The 20,333-nt window shown below is 38.3% G+C and overlaps 1 protein-coding gene across 7 annotated transcripts in view; it reads left to right on the top strand.

Annotated features, from left to right (window-relative positions):
* The window catches only part of LOC104846471 (cytidine monophosphate-N-acetylneuraminic acid hydroxylase), a 499,820-nt gene that overhangs the window by 409,643 nt on the left and 69,844 nt on the right, over positions 1–20,333 (top strand). For 4 of the 7 annotated variants that reach the window (XM_064281568.1, XM_064281579.1, XM_064281564.1 and 1 more), the window contains 2 exons: positions 3,377–3,580; positions 7,727–7,818. In XM_064281568.1, coding sequence (XP_064137638.1) covers positions 3,377–3,580; positions 7,727–7,818 — 296 coding nt within the window. Of the gene's footprint in view, positions 1–1,822; positions 1,879–2,785; positions 2,905–3,376; positions 3,581–7,726; positions 7,819–20,333 lie in introns of those variants that run through there. The other 3 variants (XM_064281578.1, XM_064281582.1, XM_023555757.2) reach the window with 2 other exon arrangements.

The following is a 20,333-nucleotide window of genomic DNA, read 5'->3' as shown; positions in this document are numbered from 1 at the left end:
CGATAACTAAGACAACATCCTCCTCATCGTCTGGCATTGTCAGTTTTGGGATTTTAGCCATTCTAATATTTTTTTTAATAGGTGTGTCACAGTGGTATCTCACTGTTGTTTTAGCTTGCAATTCCCTAATAACAAATAATGTTGAGCATCTGTTCATATGCTTATTTGCCATTGGTGTATCTTCTTTGGTTAATATTTACTTTTTATTGATTTGTTTTTTAAGCTTTCCTAAATTGATTTTTTTTTCAATTTGCATGTGTCATTTGTTTGAATTCTGCCCCCTTCTTCCCTCCCCCCCCCCCGCCCCAGCCCATGAATCTGTGATCCTTGGAAGCATCTTCCTATTATTTTTCCATATGGTAACCAAACTCCTTGGCTTTCACAGAGCAAGTAATTGAATTTTCCCTCTTTGAACCATGGAATGCACATTTTACCCTTGGGATGGCATTCTTTTCATCCACTAGATTTTTATTGAGCCCCTACCCTGTGACAAGCACTGTAGGTTTTGGGCTTTGTGGAGTTTACATTCCTGTGAAAAGAACACTGAACATCTCCCCATGTAAGTCAAAAATTAAAATAATCTAGTTAAGAAATTATAGGTAGCATTTATAGACTGATCATTCTGAACAAGTTATCTTTTCTCCATAGCCCTGTTTTCTTGGAGCTTAAGCCTTCTGGATTCCTGGCTTTCGGAGGAGTAGTCTTTATTCAGGCTCCCTACCCTGTCTGAACCCAAAGCTTACCCACAGTCCTACCCTTGTCTCTCTTTCAGTTCTGAGCTTGGAAGCCCTGACCATTGGTCTCTGAAGATTCTCATGGTTTGTGGTGGCAACAGAGCCTGAGTGAAATTCTCACCCCATAGTGTTCTGTCCCACCTGACTCCCTTCTTCTTCTTCTTCTTCTTCTTCTTTTTTTTTTTTTTTGAGGTCTAGATGTTTAATTTTCAAAATAAATTCCAAAGCATCACACTTTATGCTGTATGCCATCAAAATATAAGTCAATAATATTGTTCTTGGTGTTAATATAGTTATTTTCCTGTGATCTCTAGTGAACTAAAATTTCAAAATCATTTATGAGACACTTGCCTGGTTCCTACTAATCTCCAGAAGGAGACTAGGATGAAGAATTGTTAGGCATGAAATTAGGGTGATATAGATGCATTGCTTTCAGAACTGACCTCCAGTTAGCTTCTAGTTTAGACTATAAAAAAAACCTGTTACCATCGAGTCGATTGCAACTCATGGTGATCCCATGAGTTTCAGAGTAGAACTGAGCTCCATAGGGTATTCTTGGCTGTGACCTTTATGGAAGCAGATGGCCAGGTCTTTCTTCTGCAGCACCGCTGGGTAGGTTCAAACCGCCAACTTTTCAGGTAGTAGTTGAGCACAAACCATTTGCACCACCCAGGGGCCTCAGACTATAACTAAGCATCAAAACACCACAGGGCCAGGATTAGAGTGAGGGAAATGTGGTACTTGCCTCAGGTGCAAAACGTGAGGGGATGCCAAAAAATGCAAAGCGCCCAGACCCAAAACCAGACCCGTTGCCGTCGAGTCGATTCTGACTCATAGTGACCCTATATGACAGAGTAGAGCCGCCCCAGAGGGTTTCTAAGGAGTGGCTGGCGGATTCCAACCGCCGACCTTTTTGGTTAGCAACCAAGCTCTTAACTGCTGTGACACCAGGGGTTCCAAAATGGTCTTTTGGGTTTGGTACTGTGGCTTCATATCAGATTTATTTATTCATAAGGACAAAGCTAAAAAATAAATCATGTATCTTAAATGTATTCCTTGCTATTGAATACCTTTTAATTATGTTTTAGAAAGATTTCAAGTCTACTGTGAACCAAAGTAACAGAAATTTGGGACAGAAATGATGGTGAGGATCTGCTTTGAGGAAAAAGATCATACCCAACTACAGAGTTACACCTTCATCTGTTTAAAATTGGAAATAGCTTCTCTGTTATTCTCTAGCCTGGTGTTTGTTTTTCTTTGAAATTATTTTTATCCCCTGTTTAAGAAATCTGCAGCACTTCTAAAAACGAAAGTAAAAATGCCACAAACGTGCTTAGGCTCCAAGTCAGCGTTAACATACAAAGAGAATTCTGGCCACTTTTGTTCCGGAATCGAGTGCAAAATTAAACAACCTGCACCCGATTTCATACCATGAATGCACACACACACACACACAAAAAAATTTTTTTAAACAACTGTTGGCAAAATTTATGTTCCATTAGGATTCAGAGTTGCATTGTAGAGCTAGTATGTTTAGAAATGGGGGCTTGGGAAGCGTCACATCTGTAGTTTACTGGAAAAACCATAACATAATCACAACTTGCTGCTGGAGTTTTCATCCATTATTCACATCGAGTACAGTGGGAGAGACAGGCAGATAGCTTCTGAAGATAAACCACGTGAAAGGCAGTTGGCTAAGTCATGGGGATGGAAAACCAGAGAAGACACAGAGCTTTGAAAAGCGTCACCTGTAACTAAATAAACAGGGCAGTGTGCTGGGCACACTGTGTTACAATATTCTACATGTCGTTATGCACGCTAAGTAGTGATAAGCTTCACCTGGGAGGACCTAGAAGGTGCAACCCGGGAGGCAATAATTCATTTATATTTTGAACCTCAGCCGTGATGGCGACATGTAAAAGGAGAAGGACCTGCCTTTCAGGCAGAAAGAAATCCAGGTGCAAAGGCGTGGAGGTGGGGGAAAGCCTAGTGGGGTCTCGAAATTAAACGTGTTTTTGGGGGAGTTTCTAAAAGAGGTGGGGTAAGGGAGGAAGCCGTTTCAGCGGAAGTGACAGTGAACCCAGGCACACATCCTCTTGCCTTGTGGGGGCATATGAGCAACAGAAGCTGAGAGAGCGACTGCCAGAAGGAGCCGACAGATTATGGGCAGGCAAGTTAGAGGGGCGTTAGTATTCAAGGAAATTGAAGGGGGACATTCAATTAGAAGGGATGTACATTTAAATGAGGGGAGAAAGTACACCATCAGGTAGCCACCAAGCCTGGTACTTGGAAGAAAACAAAACATAAAAGTAAAAAAACAAACCTGTTGTCATCAAGTCAGTTCCGACTCATGGGAATCCCATGTGTTACAGAGTAGAACTGCTCTACAGGGTTTTCTTGGATGTACTCTTTATGGAAGCAAATGGCCAGGCCTTTCTTCCTTGTCACCACTAGGTGGGGTCAAACTGCCAACCTTTAAGGTAGTAATGGAGTGCAAATCATTTGCACCACCCCTGGTACTTGGAGGGAGGCTACTTAAGAAGTATTTTAATGAAAAATATTTGCGCTGTCAGTTTCAAATGATTATCTCTTGATACCTAGCGTTACTAATGTTTCCCCTCAAAATGTTTGCCTTTCAATAGCACTGAACAAACGACTGAGATCCTGTTGTGCCTATCACCTGCTGAAGTTGACAATCTCAAGGAAGGAATCAATTTTTTGCAGAATAAGGGCACTGGCAAAGGCTACATTGTATACAAGAATAAAAGCCGCCTGAAGGCATGCAAGAATCTGTGCAAGCATCAAGGAGGCCTGTTCATAAAAGACATCGAAGACTTAGATGGAAGGTACCAAAAGTCCTTTTCTTTCTCCATGATGACTTTTTGCAATTAGACTTGGCAGGAAATGTGCTCATTTAGAAAAATTTAAATGAAGCCAGTCAATAAACGTTCTTCCCCTACTAAATTTCCTAACTTTTGCCTCTTTAGGGCATCTCCATGCTCTCAAAATTTCATAACCTTTACTTAATTTTCCTCTTTCATAAGAATTCTCCTTTCGAATTTATTCTTAGCTTGCTCAATAATAAGCTTCTAGGGTACATGTATGAGAGGGTGTATGTATGTGCTTGTGCGTGGGGAAGGCAGGCATTTACTTGGTTTTGTATTCAGACTCGAAGCTCCTAGGTCTCCTTTCTCCTGTACCCAGTAGCTGTGTGGAGGAGTTGGGTGGTGGGGGAACACTTAACCAAACCCTCCTAGGGTGCAGATGCTATTTTCCTGGCTGGCTAGTTGTAATTGGGAAAAAAAAAAAACAAAACAACGACCAGAAATGGGTCAGCCCCAACAGTCCCTGCCCTGAACGGTAATTCATCCTGTCATTTCCTGGAAGAGCTAGTACTATGCTTCCCCTTCTTGTCAGAAGTTAACACTTGCATATAGATCAGCTTCACCAGGGTGATAAGTGCAAGAGCAACACCAGAGCAGGACTACGTTGTTTTGTTTTTAACGACTGCCTGGGAGATAGCAGCACTGCCTGTCAGAGCCAGGGAGGGTTCTTGAGTGAATGCTTTGTCAGTCTGATTCTCAACACCAGCGGCCTGTGAGTGGTTGGCTGAATCTTTCAAACTCACCTCAACCTATCTCAACCTATGTGCTTTTAGTCACTCAGGTGTTGTGATTTCTTCTTCCAGAGTGATGTCAGTCTTGTTCCTCAGGTCATTTGTAGGCAGTTTAGTGGTACTGTACTCAGAAGGGGATCCCTGTTGGCATAGTGGTTAAGCGCTACCGCTGCTAACCAAAAGGTTGGCAGTTTGAATTGGTGGTCCTTGAAAACTCTGTGGGGCAGTTCTACTCTTTTTTTTTTGGTACTCAGAAGAGGCTGGGTTGTTCTCTAAGAGTTTCGTGCTATAATCGTAGAACATTCAGCCTTCCAAGTCTAGAATGTTCTCACTCCTGCACCTAGATTTGCTTCACTGCATAGTTTCAGGGCCCAGTTCTACATACTATAAGATTTTTAAAATGTGACCACCATTATACTTGCAGCCTGCTTGGCTCCTCAGATAGGGTTGTGAGATTTAGCAAATAAAAATACAAGGTGCCCAATGAAATTTGAATTTCAGATAAACTATATATATATATATATATATAGTATAAATATGTCCCAAGTGGCAAATATTTTAGCTAGCAACTCTACTCTGAGAGACTAGGTAATTTGCTGACGGCCCTATTTTGATTTCCTCAGGGTTGCTATGAGTTAGAATTGACTCGATGGCGGTGGATTTGGTTTAATTTTTTTTTTCCCCCACCTTCTCGCTGCTTACCAAAGGGTCGGCAGTTCGAATCCGCCAGGCGCTCCTTGGAAACTCTATGGGGCAGTTCTACTCTGTCCTATAGGGTCGCTATGAGTCGGAATCGACTCGACGGCACTGGGTTTGTTTTTTTGTTTTTGCAGCGGATTCAAGTCAGAGAAGCCTCAGGCATACTTCCATCGCTGGTCAGCTTCTGCCACCATTCAAGGATGCTGAGATTTTCTCTCCTAAGTATTGCAGTTTGAAACTCTGGTTTTCTTCTCTTCTTTGATCTCTGGTCTACTTCTCCCTGGTGGGCTGTTTCACACAGTGTCCACATAGCCAGCTGTTTAAGGGAGGTGCATATCTTAGTAGTTAAGACTTTGATCTCTTGTCCTAGACTGCCTGGCTTAGAAGCCTGGCTCTCCCACTTTCCAGCTCAGTAACCTTGGGCAAGTTTCTTAACCTCCTGGGTCCCAGTCTTCTCATCTATAAAATGAGGATGATAATATTACCTACTTAGGAGGGTTGCTGAGAGGATGAAATAATTTCAAACACATAAAGCACTTAAGAAAATGCCTGCCATATGTTAATTACTTTTACTGCTATGATTATGCCAGGAGCTTCTTGTGCTGCTTAGGTACAGGTAGCTTATTTCAAGGAATTCAGACTTTTTTTTTTTTTTAATCTAATTTGCTCATTTTAACATGGTGATTATTTTACCACACACTGGCCACTCTCTCCTTAATCCAAAACCTTGGTGGTGATTGATCTCAGTTTCACCCTATTCTGATGCCAGGCTAACCTGGAGATAGTACTCTCTTAGCTCTCCTGGACACGAGGAAGCAGGTTCTCCCAGCGATAGTCCCAGATGCAACTCACCAAAAATTTATATGTTGAAACTGCATGCGCCTTACAAGCTACAACTCCCCCCACCTCTCCAAATTTGGTTGCTTTTGCTTGGTTTCTCTGTGCAGCAACTTATCTGTATAATCTCTCTTTTCCAGCCTACCATCAAGAACAAACACCTATCTGTTATACCCTACCTGCCTCAGTCATTTTGCTTCTTGGCACATAATAACCAAGATCAGCAAGTCTCATAGGCTGTGGCTCTCAATTTTTAAGTTTTAATGATATTTTATAAACTCTTTTGCTTGTGAAGCTCTTGCCTGACTCTAATCTACCTACCATCTATGAGCATAGGGTCCTGCCACCATTTCCCCTTCCAGGCCCACTCAGCGTACTGAAAGCCTACCATTGGTGACTCATCAGTCAGAAGGGAGGTGTCATAAAATCATCCTCCATAAATTGAAGTCTGGAATATGCATTTTGCCTTATAACTAGAAAAGAGCATTAAAAAAAAATTCTGGATATGATGAAGCTTGGAAAAATAACCATGATTCACTTATATGTTATGTAGACATTTTAGTTTAAAAAAAAAAACTGATGTTTCTGGTTGGAGATGTTATTTCTCTGTATATTTTTTTTTTCCAATTTCTTTTTTTTATTGTGTTTTAAGTGGAAGTTTACAATTCAAGTCAGTTTTTCGTACAAAAACTTATACACACATTGTTATGTAACCCTAGTTGCTCTCCCTACAATGTGACAGGACACTCCGTCTCTCCACCCTGTATTTCCCGTGTCCATTCAACCAGTTCCTGTCCCCGCTGCCTTCTCACTTTATAAACACTTTATCTTTATGAACACTTATTTTTAACTTCGAAAAAAAAAATCAGCAGAAACTCTAGCAAAACAAAGAGAAGAAACTGAAACTTTTATACTCCACCTCCCACCCTCACATACCTCACTCTCCTCAAAGTCTTGGTAAGAAATGGAAAAACACTAAGCACCTGTTTTAATAAAATCCTATTCTCACTCTGAAATAGGGTTGCCAGGTTTAGCATATAAAAATACAGGGCACTCAGTTAAATTCGAATTACAGATTAACAACAAATACTTTTTCAGTATAAGTATGTCACAAATATTGTGTGGGACACACTTATGTTGAAAATTATTCATTGTTTTTCTGAAATTCAAATTTAACTCGGTACCCTGTATTTTATCTGGCAACCCTACTCAGAAATCTTAAAACTGTAGTAGGATCTTTTCTCTTTGGAAAATGAAAACTTCAATCTAATGCTATACTTTATTTGGGTCGAGGGTTAAAGTAGAGGGTCACTGAAAAAGAGGAAGACCCTCAACGAGATGGATTGACACAGTGGCTATAACAATGGGCTCAAGCACAAAAGCAATTGTGAGAATGGCGCTGGACTGGGCAAGGTTTCGTCCTGTTGTACATAGGGTCACTATGACTCTATGGCACCTAACAACAACAAGGGTTATGGAGCAATTGTAAATCATAGACACGTATTCTGTATTACATTCCTTCCTTGTATTGGCCCCAGTTGGATCTCAGGTAGCTTAGCTTTTATAAGAGAACCATTCCTGAAGACTACTTTATTCTGTTGATCTCTAAGGTGTCATTTTGTGACATGGAGTTTACTGTCATTTTTTAAATCACTTCCTATTAATGTTTAGTCTATATTTTCTTGGATGTTTGGGCACTAACTCTTAATAGTTTTCCCTTCATGCACTTCTTATTCATCCAACTAATTTAATTTCATTACAAAAATAATACAGGTAAGCCTAACCAAGATGAATTTTTATTTTTACCATTTTATAAACTGAAGTGCAATTTTTCCTCCAGGTCTGTTAGATGTACAAAGCACAACTGGAAGTTAGATGTGAGCACCATGAAATATATCAACCCTCCAGGAAGCTTCTGCCAAGATGAGCTGGGTAAATACCATTGATACTGATAAGTACATTCCGTTGTTATTGTCATCAGGGTCCTTCTTGTCAACTTTTTTCCAATCTCACTTGAAACTTTGGGTACATTCTGATTTTAAACTGTGGGCATAAGTTTTTTTTTTTTTTATGTAACTGACACTGAAATTTTAAATAGAGAATTTCTCCAAAAGATCCCTTCATTCATTCATCTGTTCAGCAATTATTCGTTGAGGCCTTACCATGTGTAAACATAAACCAAAAACCAAACCTGTTGCCATCGAGTCAATTCTGACTCATATTGACCCTATAGGACAGAGCAGGACTGCCCCATAGGGTTTCTAAGGAGTGGCTGCTGGATTCGAACTGCTGACCTTTTGATTAGCAGCTGAGCTCTCAACCACTGTGCCCCCAGGGCTCCATGTAAACGTAGTGCTGGTTATTAATAGATATAAAGATGGATAAGCTAGTCTAAGGACTAAATGAGATTACATTTACATGAAGTGGTAGCTAAGACAAATCCGTAAACTACTAAGATCGGGAATGCTATGATAGGTTTTTAAAGGGAGATACAGTGTACCACAGAATAATGGGTCCGAATATTTTATCTGTGAAGACATACAAGATAGACGATGTCCACGTGCATGTTGCTCTGAATACTTATGATGAAATTTTATAATTTTGATTGGGAAGTACTGGGTCATTCAAATCATATAGCTCTTTCTGGCATAGATAAGAGATTAGAGTTCTTTAGCATTTCAATTCATTAAAATAATATTTTATCAGCAGAAAATATAAGTCGTAACCATCCTTAAAACTGACTGCCACTTATGAGTGTGTTAGACACATTATGTTTCAGATGACAGCTATAGGAAACAAAAAAACAAAAATAGATTTGATCTGATTGGAGGAATCACAGAAAGCTTCGCGTCAGGGATGGCTGTTTGCTGGGTCTTGAGAGATGAGCAGAATTTCAACAGGCAGAAGGGAATTCAACAGAAAGTAAGGCATTTCGGGTAGAGGGAACGACTTGGCAATTTTAGCATGTTTGGGGACCAATGTGTAGTTTAATTGTCTGGAGTATATACCAAACCATTGGCGGTCAAGTCTATTCCAACTCATAGTGACCCTGTAGGACATAGTAGAAATGCTCCATAGGGTTTCCAAGGCTGTAAAATCTTTATGGAAGCAGACTGCCACATCTTTCTCCTGTGAAGCAACAGGTGGGTTCAAACCGCTGAGCTTTCAGTTAGCAGGCAAGCACTTAGCCACCGTATCAGCAGGGCTCCTTAGGGGGAATATTGTATAGGGCATGTAAAGTCCTGAGCAGAGTCTTTGTTGTGCTGTTGAATTGATTCCAAATGATATCGACCCCATTTGACAGAGTAGAACTGCCCCATAGAGTTTTCTAGACTGTAATCTTTAGGGTAGCAGATTGGAGCTGCTTGGTGGGTTCCAACTGCCAACCTTTCAGTTAGCCACCAAGTACTTAACCATCGCACCACTGGGGTTTCTTACAGGAGTTCCTGTAGCGTGTAAGCAGTTAACACGCTTGGCTGTTAGCCACCAGGTTGGTGGTTTGAGTCTACCCAGAGGTACCTCAGAAGAAAGACCAGCCATTGAAAACCCTACAGAGCACAGTTCCACTCTGACACAATTGCAGTAGCTGTGAGTCGCAACAGGTTTTACTGAAGAGGCAGAATACGAGACTTCAAAGATATGTTGCAAGGAGGGTCTTGAATATTAGTCTTAAGAATTAAGTCCAAATTAATATTTTTTAAGTGTGTGCTAGGTACAGTAATAGGTATTTTATGTGAATTGTTTCATTTTATCCTCACAGTGACCCTACAGTGCGGTAATGGGCAGTCAGTAACAGGGGTCATTTTCTTACCACGTTTATCAGTCCACCTGTCTCTGTGCCTAGACAGTCTTCCTTGCCCCCTGATACAAGAAAAGTACTGTCCCTGTTCCTAAGGCCAACCATGTCCCTCACACACTGGATCCTATTACCTTACACCTACCAAAGGACTTTGCTCTTGCAGTTGTCCTTTTCTGTCCTGAATCATCAATTTTTACCTCCCATTCTGTCTGCTCTTGTCAAGATCCTCAGTTATCCTGATGTTGCTAAACTTAGTGGTCACTTCTCCATTGTTATCTCACTCAGATTCTCAACAACATACACAACAGTGATCCATTCTCTCCTTCTTGGTAAACTTTCACTTCTTGGCTGTTGAAAAGCTGTTCTCTATATTTGTTCACTGTTTGCTGCCCTAACAAATTACTACAAAATTCGAGGCTAAAAACAAGATCAGTTTATTATGTTACAGTTCTGTAGGTCAGAGGTCCAACGCAGATCTCTCTGGCTAAAATCATGGCATTGACAAGGCTGTTTTCCCTTCTGAAAACTCTAGGGGAGAATTTGTTTCCTTGCCTTTTCCAAATTCTAGAGGCCCCCTTTCTCCATTTCCAAAGCCATCTCTATGCCCTTTTTTTCATAGTTGCATCTCCCTCTGACGCTCTTCTTTGCCTCTCTCAACCACCTTTAAGGACCTTTATGATTTCACTGGGCCCACACAGACAATTCAGAGTAATCTCCCTATTTTAAGGTCAGCTGATTGGCAATTTAATTTCATCTACAACTTTACTTCCCCTTTGCCATGTAACCTACTGTACCCATGTGTACCAGGGATTAGGACACAGACATCTGGAGGGGCCATTATCTTGTCTACCACACTCTCCTGATTTTTATTCCATCACAATAACCAGGTTTTCCAAGTCTCCTGTGCTGACTCATCTCCTGCTAGACTTCTGAGTGTTAAAATGCCCTTGCACTCAATCCTAAATAAACTCTCTTTATCTATAATCCTTTCCTAAGTGATCACATCTAATCCTACATCCTTAAACACCATCTTTACTTAGATGATTTAAAAAAAAATTTGCCTCCAGCTTTCGCCTCATTTTCTGAGCTCCAGCCTCTGATATCCAGCTCCTACTCAAACTTTTATCACGGATTCTAATAGGCATTGCAAATATATGGGCAAAACAGAACTCTTAGTGCTCACCCCCACCTTATCTTCAAACCTGTTCCACCTCCAGCCTTCCTCATCTCCTTAAATGGTGCTATAACCACTCAACTAAACAAGCCCAAAACCTGAGAGTCAACCTCGAGTCTTCTTCCTTAAACCCTCACATCCAAACCTATAATAAATTCTGTTGCCTGTATACCAAAACACATTCTGAATGTGTCTATATCTCTTGATTTCTACCTCCTTCATCTGAGTTTAAGTCACCATCACCTTTTTGCCTGGACAACTGGCCTCCCTGTTTCTATGCTTGCCTTTCATAGTCCATTCTGCTTACAACACCCAGTTATGTCTCTAAAAAAATTCAAACAGCGGAAGCACTGGAGCCTGAGAGCTAGGTTGGAGTTTGGATCCTTACTCAGACACTCACTTAACTTAAGTGAATTTGGGCAAGTTATTTAATCTCTTTGTGCCTTAGTTTCCTCAAAGTTAAAATAGAAATAATATTGATACCTATCTTATTGGGTTGTTATATGAATTTAAAAGTTAACCGACGTTAAAGTCTCATTACTTGGCACATGAAGCATAATGACTTATTTGCATACGTATGTTTCCAGTAATCTTTCTACATCCCTTCAGCTGGGGCCACAGAGGCAGGAAGGAGAGACTGCCCTCCCACACAAGTTTGAGTTAGCTGGAATACAGAATGGCACTGGAAATTGACACGAAGAGTGTTGCTGCCATGCCAGGTGAAGGACAAGCACCAGAGGTGGCAGCAGGGTCAGTGTGATGTCTAGAAATAACAAAGCCTGGTGAAATTCAGTCTTCACCCACATGAGAAAACACTACGAGGATGGAAAAATTTTATTAACAGAGCCCTCTTTTCAGTCCAATGCTACCAATCAGTATTGGTGATTACAGTATTGAAATCACTGTAGTGATTTCATGCCTCATCCCCAGAAGGAAAAGGAAGGCTTGATCTCATTCTGGGATAGGTTACAAGCTGTAGTTATTTGGCTTTATTATTATTATAAAAATAATACATGACCATAAAAAAAAAAAAAGCTGAAAAATAGAAGGAAGAAGAATCTTACCTACACTTGTATTACCTAAAGACAACCTTTGTCTTTTTCTTTAATTGAGATATAGTTCACATACCATAAAATTCACCCTTTTGGAGTGACCTCAGTGGCTTTTAGTGCAGTCACAATGCTATCCAACCACCGCTACTACCTAATTCCAGAACATTTTCATCACTCCAAAAAGAAAGCCTGTAACCACGAGTCGTACTTCCTATCCAGCCCCCCAGCCCATGGCAACCACTAATCTACTTTCTGTCTATGAATTTCCCTAGTCTGAACATTTTATATAAATAGGATCAAACAATATGTGACCTTTTGTCATCTGGCTTCTTTCACTCAGCATGATGTTTTCAAGGTTCATCCACGTTGTAGCACGAATCAGTATTTCATTCCTTTTTATACCTGAATAATATTCCATTGTATGTATATGTTGCTGTTAGTTGCCTTGGCATTGGCTCTGACTCACAGGGACCTTATGTATAACAGAAATAAATATTGCCTTGTTCTGCGCCATCATTATTGTGGTTGCTATGTCTGAGCCCATTGTTTCTGCCATTGTGTCAATCCATCTCACTAAGAGCCTCCCGTGCCTTCACTGACCCTCCTCTCTACCAAACATGTTCTTTTTAAGCTATTGCTTGTTCTTCATGACGTGGCCAAAGTAAGCAAGCCAAAGTCTTATCATTCTCACTTCTAAAGAGCATTCTGGGTGTATGTAAAGATACAGCGTATTTTATTTATCCACTCATCAGTTGATGGATGTTTGGGCATTTGGGTTATTTCCACTTTTTGGCTATTATGAAGAATGCTGACATGAACACTTGTGTATAAGTTTTTGTGTGTACATATATTTTCACTTCTCTTGGTTATGTATCCAGGAGTGGAATTGCTGGGTCACATGGTAACTTATGTTTAACTTTTTGAGAAAATACCAAACTGTTTTCCAAAGCAGTATTCTATTTTACATTCCCATCAGCAATATATAAAGGTCCAGTTTCTCTACACATGCACTAACATTTGTATTGTCCATCTTTTTATTTACAACTGTCTAGTGGTTTTGATTTTCATTTTCCTGTAATGAATTATGCCGAGTGTCTTTTTATATACTGGTTGGCCATTTGTATATCTTCTTTAGACAAATCTATTCAGATCCTTTGCCCATTTTTTAATTAGGGTTTTTTTTTTCTTGTTATTGATATGTAAAAAAAAAAAAGTGTCCTTTATATATTCTTGAGACAAGTCCCTTATCATATGTATGATTTGCAAATATTCTCTCCCATTCCATGGCTTATCTTTCACTCTTAGGTAGCACCCTTTGAAGCACAAAAGTTATTTATTTTGATGAAGTCGAGTTTATCCATTTTTTTTTTTTTCGTCACTGTGCTTTTGTTGTCTTATCTAAGAAATCATTGCCCAGTCCAAGGTGATGGAAATTTACTCCTATGCCTTCCTTTAAGATTTTTATAGTTTCAGCCCTTTTAAGTTTTTGATCTATTTTGAGTTAATTTTTGTATGTGGTGTGAGTAGGGTCCAACTTCATTCTTTTGCATGTGAAATAGTGTTGTCGCAGCACTATTTGTTGAAGAGACAATTCTTTTCCAATTGAATTGTTTTGGCACCCTTGTTAAGCATCAGTTACCTGTAAATGTGAGGATTTATTTCTGGACCCTTAATTTTATTCCCTTGATCTGTATGTCTACCCTTATGCCAGTTCAACACTGTTTTGACTACTATAGCTTTGTAGTAAGGTTTCAAATCAGGAAGCTTCAATCCTCCAACTTTGTTTTCTTTTTCAAAATTGTTTTGACTATTCTGAACCCCTTGAATTTCCATATGGATTTTAGGATCGGCTTGTCAATATGCAGAGGGAAAAGTTAGCTCAAATTTGAAGGGGAATGCATTGAATTTTAGATCAATTTTGGGAATATCGCTATCTTAACAATATTGTCTTTCGATCATGGGACATCTTTCCATTTATTTAGATCTTCTCCATTTCTTCCAGCAGTGTTTTGTAGTTTTCAGAACATAAATCTTGCCCTTCTTTAGTTAAATTTATTCTGAAGTATTTTATTCTTTTTGGTGCTATCGAGTTGGAATTATTTTCTTAACTTCATTTTCATATTATTCATTGCTTGTGAATAGAAACACAGTTGATTTTTGTATATTGACCTTATATCCTGCAACTTTGCTGACCTTGTTTGTTTGTTCTTGTAGTTTTTGATGGTTTCCTTAGGATTTTCTATACACAAGATCATGTCATCTGTGAATAGAAATAATTTTACTTCTTCCTTTCCACCAATATGGATGCTTTTTCTTTTATGTTCTTGCCCAATTGCCCTATCTTGTTCCTGCTCTTAGAGCAAAAGCTTCTAGTCTTTCATTACTAAGTATAATGTTAGCTGTGAGATTTTGTTAGATGCCCTTTATTGTGTTGAGGAAATTGCCTTCTATTCCTTGTTTGTTGAGAGATTTTATCATAAAAGTTGTTGCATTTTGTCAATTGCTTTTTTGCATCTGTTGAGATGATTATGTGGTTTTTGTCCTTTATTCTACTAATATGGCATATTGCATTGATTGACTTTCGAATATTGAACCAGCCTTGCATCTCTGGAGTAAATCCCACTTGTTTAACTCTATGTTGATGAATCCTATTTGCTAATATTTTGTTAAGATTTTTACATGTATTCGTAGGAAACATTGGTCTGTATATATTTTTTTTTTTGCAATGTTTTTGTCTGGGTTTGGTATTGGTATAACACTGAGCTCATAGAATGAGTTGTGAAGTGTTATTATCTTCTCTCATCTTTTGGGACAGTTTGTGAGAAGGATTGGTGTTGTTTTCTAAATGCTTGTTTGAAGTCACTGGTGAAGCTATCTGGGTCTGTACTTTTTGTGGGAAGTTTTTGATTACTAGTTTATTCTCTTTACTTGGTTTAGGTCTACTCAAGTTTTCTATTTCTGCTTCAGTCAATTTTGTTCATTTCTTTTTAGCAGTTGTCTGTTTGATCTGGTTTATCTAATTTGTTGGCATACAATTATTTGTAGTATTTCGTATATACTCTTTTATTTCTTTAAGATCATTAATAATATTTTCTCTTTCATTCCTGATTTTATTGATTTGAGTCTTCTCTCTTTTTCTATTGTCAGTCTAGCTAAAGATCTGTCAAATTTCTAAAGAATCTTTTCAAAGATCCAACTTTTGGTTTCATTGATTTTCTCTCGTTTTTCTATCCTCTTGTTCAATTATTTGTGCTTTAATTTTTATTATTTGCTTCCTTCTGCTTGTTTTCAATTTAGTTTACTCTTCTTTTCCTAGTTTTTTAAGGTGGAAAGTTAGATTTTTTATTTTTTTTAACATAGGAATGGACAGTTATGTTTCCCTCTAAGCAATGCTTTAGCTGTATTCCATAAGTTTTAGCATGTTGTGCTTTTATTTTAATTCATATCAATGCATTTTAAAATTTCTTTTATGCTTTCTTCTTTGATCCATTTGTTATTTAGAAGCATATTGTTTAGTTTCTGCATATTTATGAATTTCCCAACTTTCCTTTTCTTACTAATTTCTAATTTCATTTCATTGTGTTAGAGGACATAATTTGTATACTTTTTAAATTTATGGAACTTGTTTTATGGCCTAACATATGGTTTATGTTAGAGAATGTCTCATGTACACTTGAGAACAAAGTATATTCTGCTGTTACTGGGTGGAGTGATCTATAAAGATCTGTTAGTTCTAGCTGATTGCAGTGTCGTTGAAGTCTATTTCCTTGCTTATCTTCTTTCGGGTTGTTCTATCATCCATTATCCCTTTAGGCATATTTTACAAACTGTTGTAGTTATTCTGCATAAGTTTTTTTGTATCTTCTTTTTTTAATCTTGTTAACAGTACAATAGTTATTATTCATACTCCTATGTTGGATAAATTGTAAAGTGTGTTTACATTAAGAATTAATTTATGTAATTTATTTAACTATTTCTCTGTTGTCAGAATTTAGGCTATTCACAGCTTCATTTTTTGCCACTAAAAATAAAACCATGGTGTTTTTGTGCACAAGAGCATCTCTGTATTTAGACTTGTTTCCGTAAGACAGTTGAATTACTGGTAAATGGGTATGACTATTTAAAGCTTCTACCCCACCATCACGTATACCTCAGCCTGAAGATGTGTTTCACATGAACTAGCAGCCTAAATGTGAAAGGTAGGACCATAAAAGTAACAGAAGAAATACAGGAGAGCGTATTTGTAAGCTAGAGATGGGGTAGGACTTTTGACTCCTCAACAACACTTCAAGAGTACAGTTCATACCCCAGTCCCAGTGCTGTACAAAAGGGCGAATGTGATCTCATCATCACTAAAGATTTCTGCTTAATGAAGGTCGTAATGGACAAAGTTAGACACAACAATTAAGGAGATTTTTTTTTTGCAATACTTAAAACAAATAAGCGGTTAATCTAGCATATAGGAGAAAGTAATGCAAACTGTCAAGGAAAAGGCAAGAAAGCCAGTATAAAACTGAGGAAAAGATACGCATTAACAATTTACAGAAGAAATCCAAAAGACTAATACCAGAGGAATATATGTTTGAAATCATGAATAATCAGAGAGTAGCAAAATAAACCACTGAGATGTCACTTTACATCTTTTTGACTGGCAAAAAAGTTAGAAACTAAAATGACACCAAATATTGGGAGGAATATACCAACCAAACCCATTGCCATCGAGTTGATTCCCACTCATAGCAACCCTACGGGACAGAGGAGAACTGCCCCATAGGGTTTTCAAGGAGTGGCTGGTGGATTCAAACAGCTGACCTTTTGGTTAGCAGCTGAGCTTATAACCACTGTGCCACCAGGGAAGGAATATAGGGAGATAGAAATCTCATGCATGTGACGGGCGTGTGGATAGTGCAGCCATTCTGAAGTGTAATCTGACAATCATGTGCTATGACTCATCGGTCCCACTCTTGCATGTATCTTAAAGAAATTCTGAAGTGGCAGAATCTGGGGCCCACCATTGGGAGGGTCAATTCACCACTGGGAGAGTGAACAGATAAAATGTGGTATATATGCACCAAAGATTACTAAACTCCAGTTAGAAGGAGGCTAAATGTACACATGGCAAAACATACCTAGATCTTAAAAATATAGTATTGAGTGAAAAAGATGAAGACATGGACTGGAGACCTATAACCCAATACATTTATGTCAACTAAAAGTGCCTGCATACAATATAACACACATTTTACATGAATATTCAAATGGTAGTCTATAAATGGGGAGGAGAGTGAGAAATGGAAATTAAAGGAAATAAGCAAATAGAACAAGAGAGAAGCTTCACGTGGATCAATGAACTCACATGTGTCATGAACTGAGAAATATGACTAACATAACCCTCTTCACTTGAGATCCTAAATGACTGAAAGAATGAATGAGTCCATTGTCCATTCATCTATTCTTTAATAGGTATTGGATCACCTTCCATCCTTTGGTCCGAATCAGTTTTTTTGCTCTTACCAATTAATGTTTGAGCCTGTCTTTTTTCCTCATCCCTAATCAGTTCAGGGTATTCTTAGTCTTTCAGGCTCTTCCCACTTAAGGCAAAAATGGCATCTCGTTGTTTTAATATGCATTTGTCTCTCAAACATGATGCTAACATTTTCCAAGTATCTTTGCCAGATTATTTTGATGTCAGAAGTTTTCATTTTACATCTGTATTCAAATTTTCCATCGGGATTTTTTCAACTGCTGTTAAACTTATGAATCCTCCCTTATACTGATAAGGATAAATGTTCTATTTTATTCTTTTTAATTGCTTGGTGGCTTTTCTTTGTGTCTTTAATGAACTGGAATACTTAGCTAAGTGACTGCCACAGCCCCTTTTGTTAGATTGACATTTCTTTCCCACAGATTTGTGACACCTTCTTTAGATGTTCACAAATATGCAAGGAACAGAAGGAATATAGGAGAATATCATTGCCATATAATTAGGATCCTCGTCTTGGCTGTCTTTATGCCAATATTTGCTGATTTAATTATTATGGTTTTCTAGTGTGTCTATCCTAATTCTTCATTATTCTTCTTTATAAAAAGATTTTAGGGAATGTTATTTGTTTGTCCTTCTAGATTAATATTACAGTCATAAACCAAATAACCTAGATTTCATTAGCTTGTAGGGTCAAAATAAGGTTACCATGTTCTCACTACTTTATTTAGAGAGGCAGAAAGTTTGCAGATGTTACATGTTCTTCAGGGCACATATGCAATTTCTGTTCGTGCAGGAGGCATAGAGACCTTCGTGGCAGTTACTTCAGAACAATAGTTAAGAGCTGCAGGCTCTTACTTTGCTCAACTACTCTTGAGAGAGAAATGCCTTCGCACTGTCTAACTGGTATTTACAAGTATATAGGTTTATGTGTTTGTCTAATGTGGAACTTCCTTTTTAACTTGCTTCATCCTTTAAGGTAACATAATCACTATGATAATACTGTAATTTATTAAATGCCTTCCCTCTTTCAGGCCTGGTGCTAGGCACTTTAGGATCTATTGTATCATTTAGTCCTCATAACAACTCTATGTAGTATGTATTGTAATCTATTTTATAAATCAGGTAAATGAGGCCCAGGATACTGCTAATAAAAAAAAAAAGCTGTTAACAATTTAGGTTGCTGCTAATAAACAGTAGAGTCAGGATTCCAATCAGGCATTTTCAAAGCAGTCATTCTTTCCATTTCATGACATTGTTTTCCAGCAACCATGTAACCTGGAAATAATAGTAACCATATATCTTTATTAACCCACTTGCATTTTCCAGAACATAGTTAAGTAATAATGGTGATATCAAGCATCCTTTGTTCTTGATTTTACTAAGAAAGGCATTTATGTTCCACCATTAAATAAACTGATAGCTATTATTTCAAGAAAGGCATTGTTTTTATTATATTTCTTAAGCAATACTTAAAAAGTGTAAAAATTATACCATGGACATGCAGATTAAGACATAAAACATTAACAATGGAACATCTTTGTATACCTTTTATTGACTACGTTACATACCTCCTTCCAACTCCCAGAGGTAATCATTCTTCTAAAATTGGAGTTTTTTTTGATTCTTTATTAATATTAAATGATGCAGGAAGCATCAAAAGAAGATGGGAAGGATACCCAGAATTACATACCAAAAAGAATTGGTTGACGTTCAACCATTTCAGGAGGTAGCATATGATCAGGAACCGATGGTACTGAAGGAAGAGGTCCAAGCTGCCCTGAAGGCACTGGAGAAAAACAAGGCTCCAGGAATTGATGGAATACCAGATGAGATGTTTCGACAAATGGATGCAGGGCTGGAAGTACTCACTTATCTATGTCAAGAAATTTGGAAGATAGCTACCTGGCCAGACGAGTGGAAGAGATCCATATTTATGCCTATTCCCAAGAAGGGTGATCCAACTGAATATGGAAATTATCAAACAATACCATTAATATCACACACGAGTAAAATTTTGCTGAAGATCATTCAAAAGTGGCTTCAGCAGTACATTGATAGGGAACTGCCAGAAATTCAAGCCAAGTTCAGAAGAAGGTGTGGAATGAGGGATTTCATTGCTGGTGTCAGATGGGTCTTGGCTGAAAGCAGAGAATACCAGAAAGATGTTTGCCTGTGTTTTATTGACTATGCAAAGGTATCTGACTGTGTAGATCACAACAAATTATGGATAACATTACAAAGAAGGGGAATTCCAGAACACTTAATTGTGCTCATGAGGAACCTTTACATAGATCAAGAGGCAGTTGTTCGGATAGAACAAGGTTATACTGATTGGTTTAAAGTTAGGAAAGGCATATGTCAGGATTGTACCCTTTCACGATACTTATTCAATCTGTACGCTGAGCAAATAACCAAAGAAAATGGACTATATGAGGAAGACCAGGGTATCAGAATTGGAGGAAGACTCGTTAACAACCTATGTTATGCAGATGACAAAACCTTCCTTGCTGAAAGTGAAGAGGACTTGAGGTACCTTCTAATAAAGATCAAAGCCTTCAGTATGGATTACACCTCAACATAAAGAAAACAGAAATCCTCACAACTGGACCAATAAGCAACATCGTGATAAACAGAGAAAACACTGAAGTTGTCAAGGATTTCATTTTACTTGGATCCGCAATCAGGATCCATGGAAGCAGCAGTCAAGAAATCAAATGACACATTGCACTGGGGAAATCTGCTGCAAAAGACCTCTTTAAAGTGCTAAAAATCAAAAGATGTCACTTTAAGGACTAAAGTGCACCTGACCCAACCCATGGTATTTTCAATTGCCTCATATACATGTGAAAGCTGGACAATGTAGCAAAAAGAGCAAAGAACTGATGTCTTTGAATTATGGAGTTGGTGAAGAATATTGAATACACCATGAACTGCCTG

The sequence above is a fragment of the Loxodonta africana genome, chromosome 1, assembly GCF_030014295.1.
Source record: "Loxodonta africana isolate mLoxAfr1 chromosome 1, mLoxAfr1.hap2, whole genome shotgun sequence".
NCBI lineage: Eukaryota > Metazoa > Chordata > Mammalia > Proboscidea > Elephantidae > Loxodonta > Loxodonta africana.
This window is presented reverse-complemented; position numbering and strand designations above follow the sequence as displayed.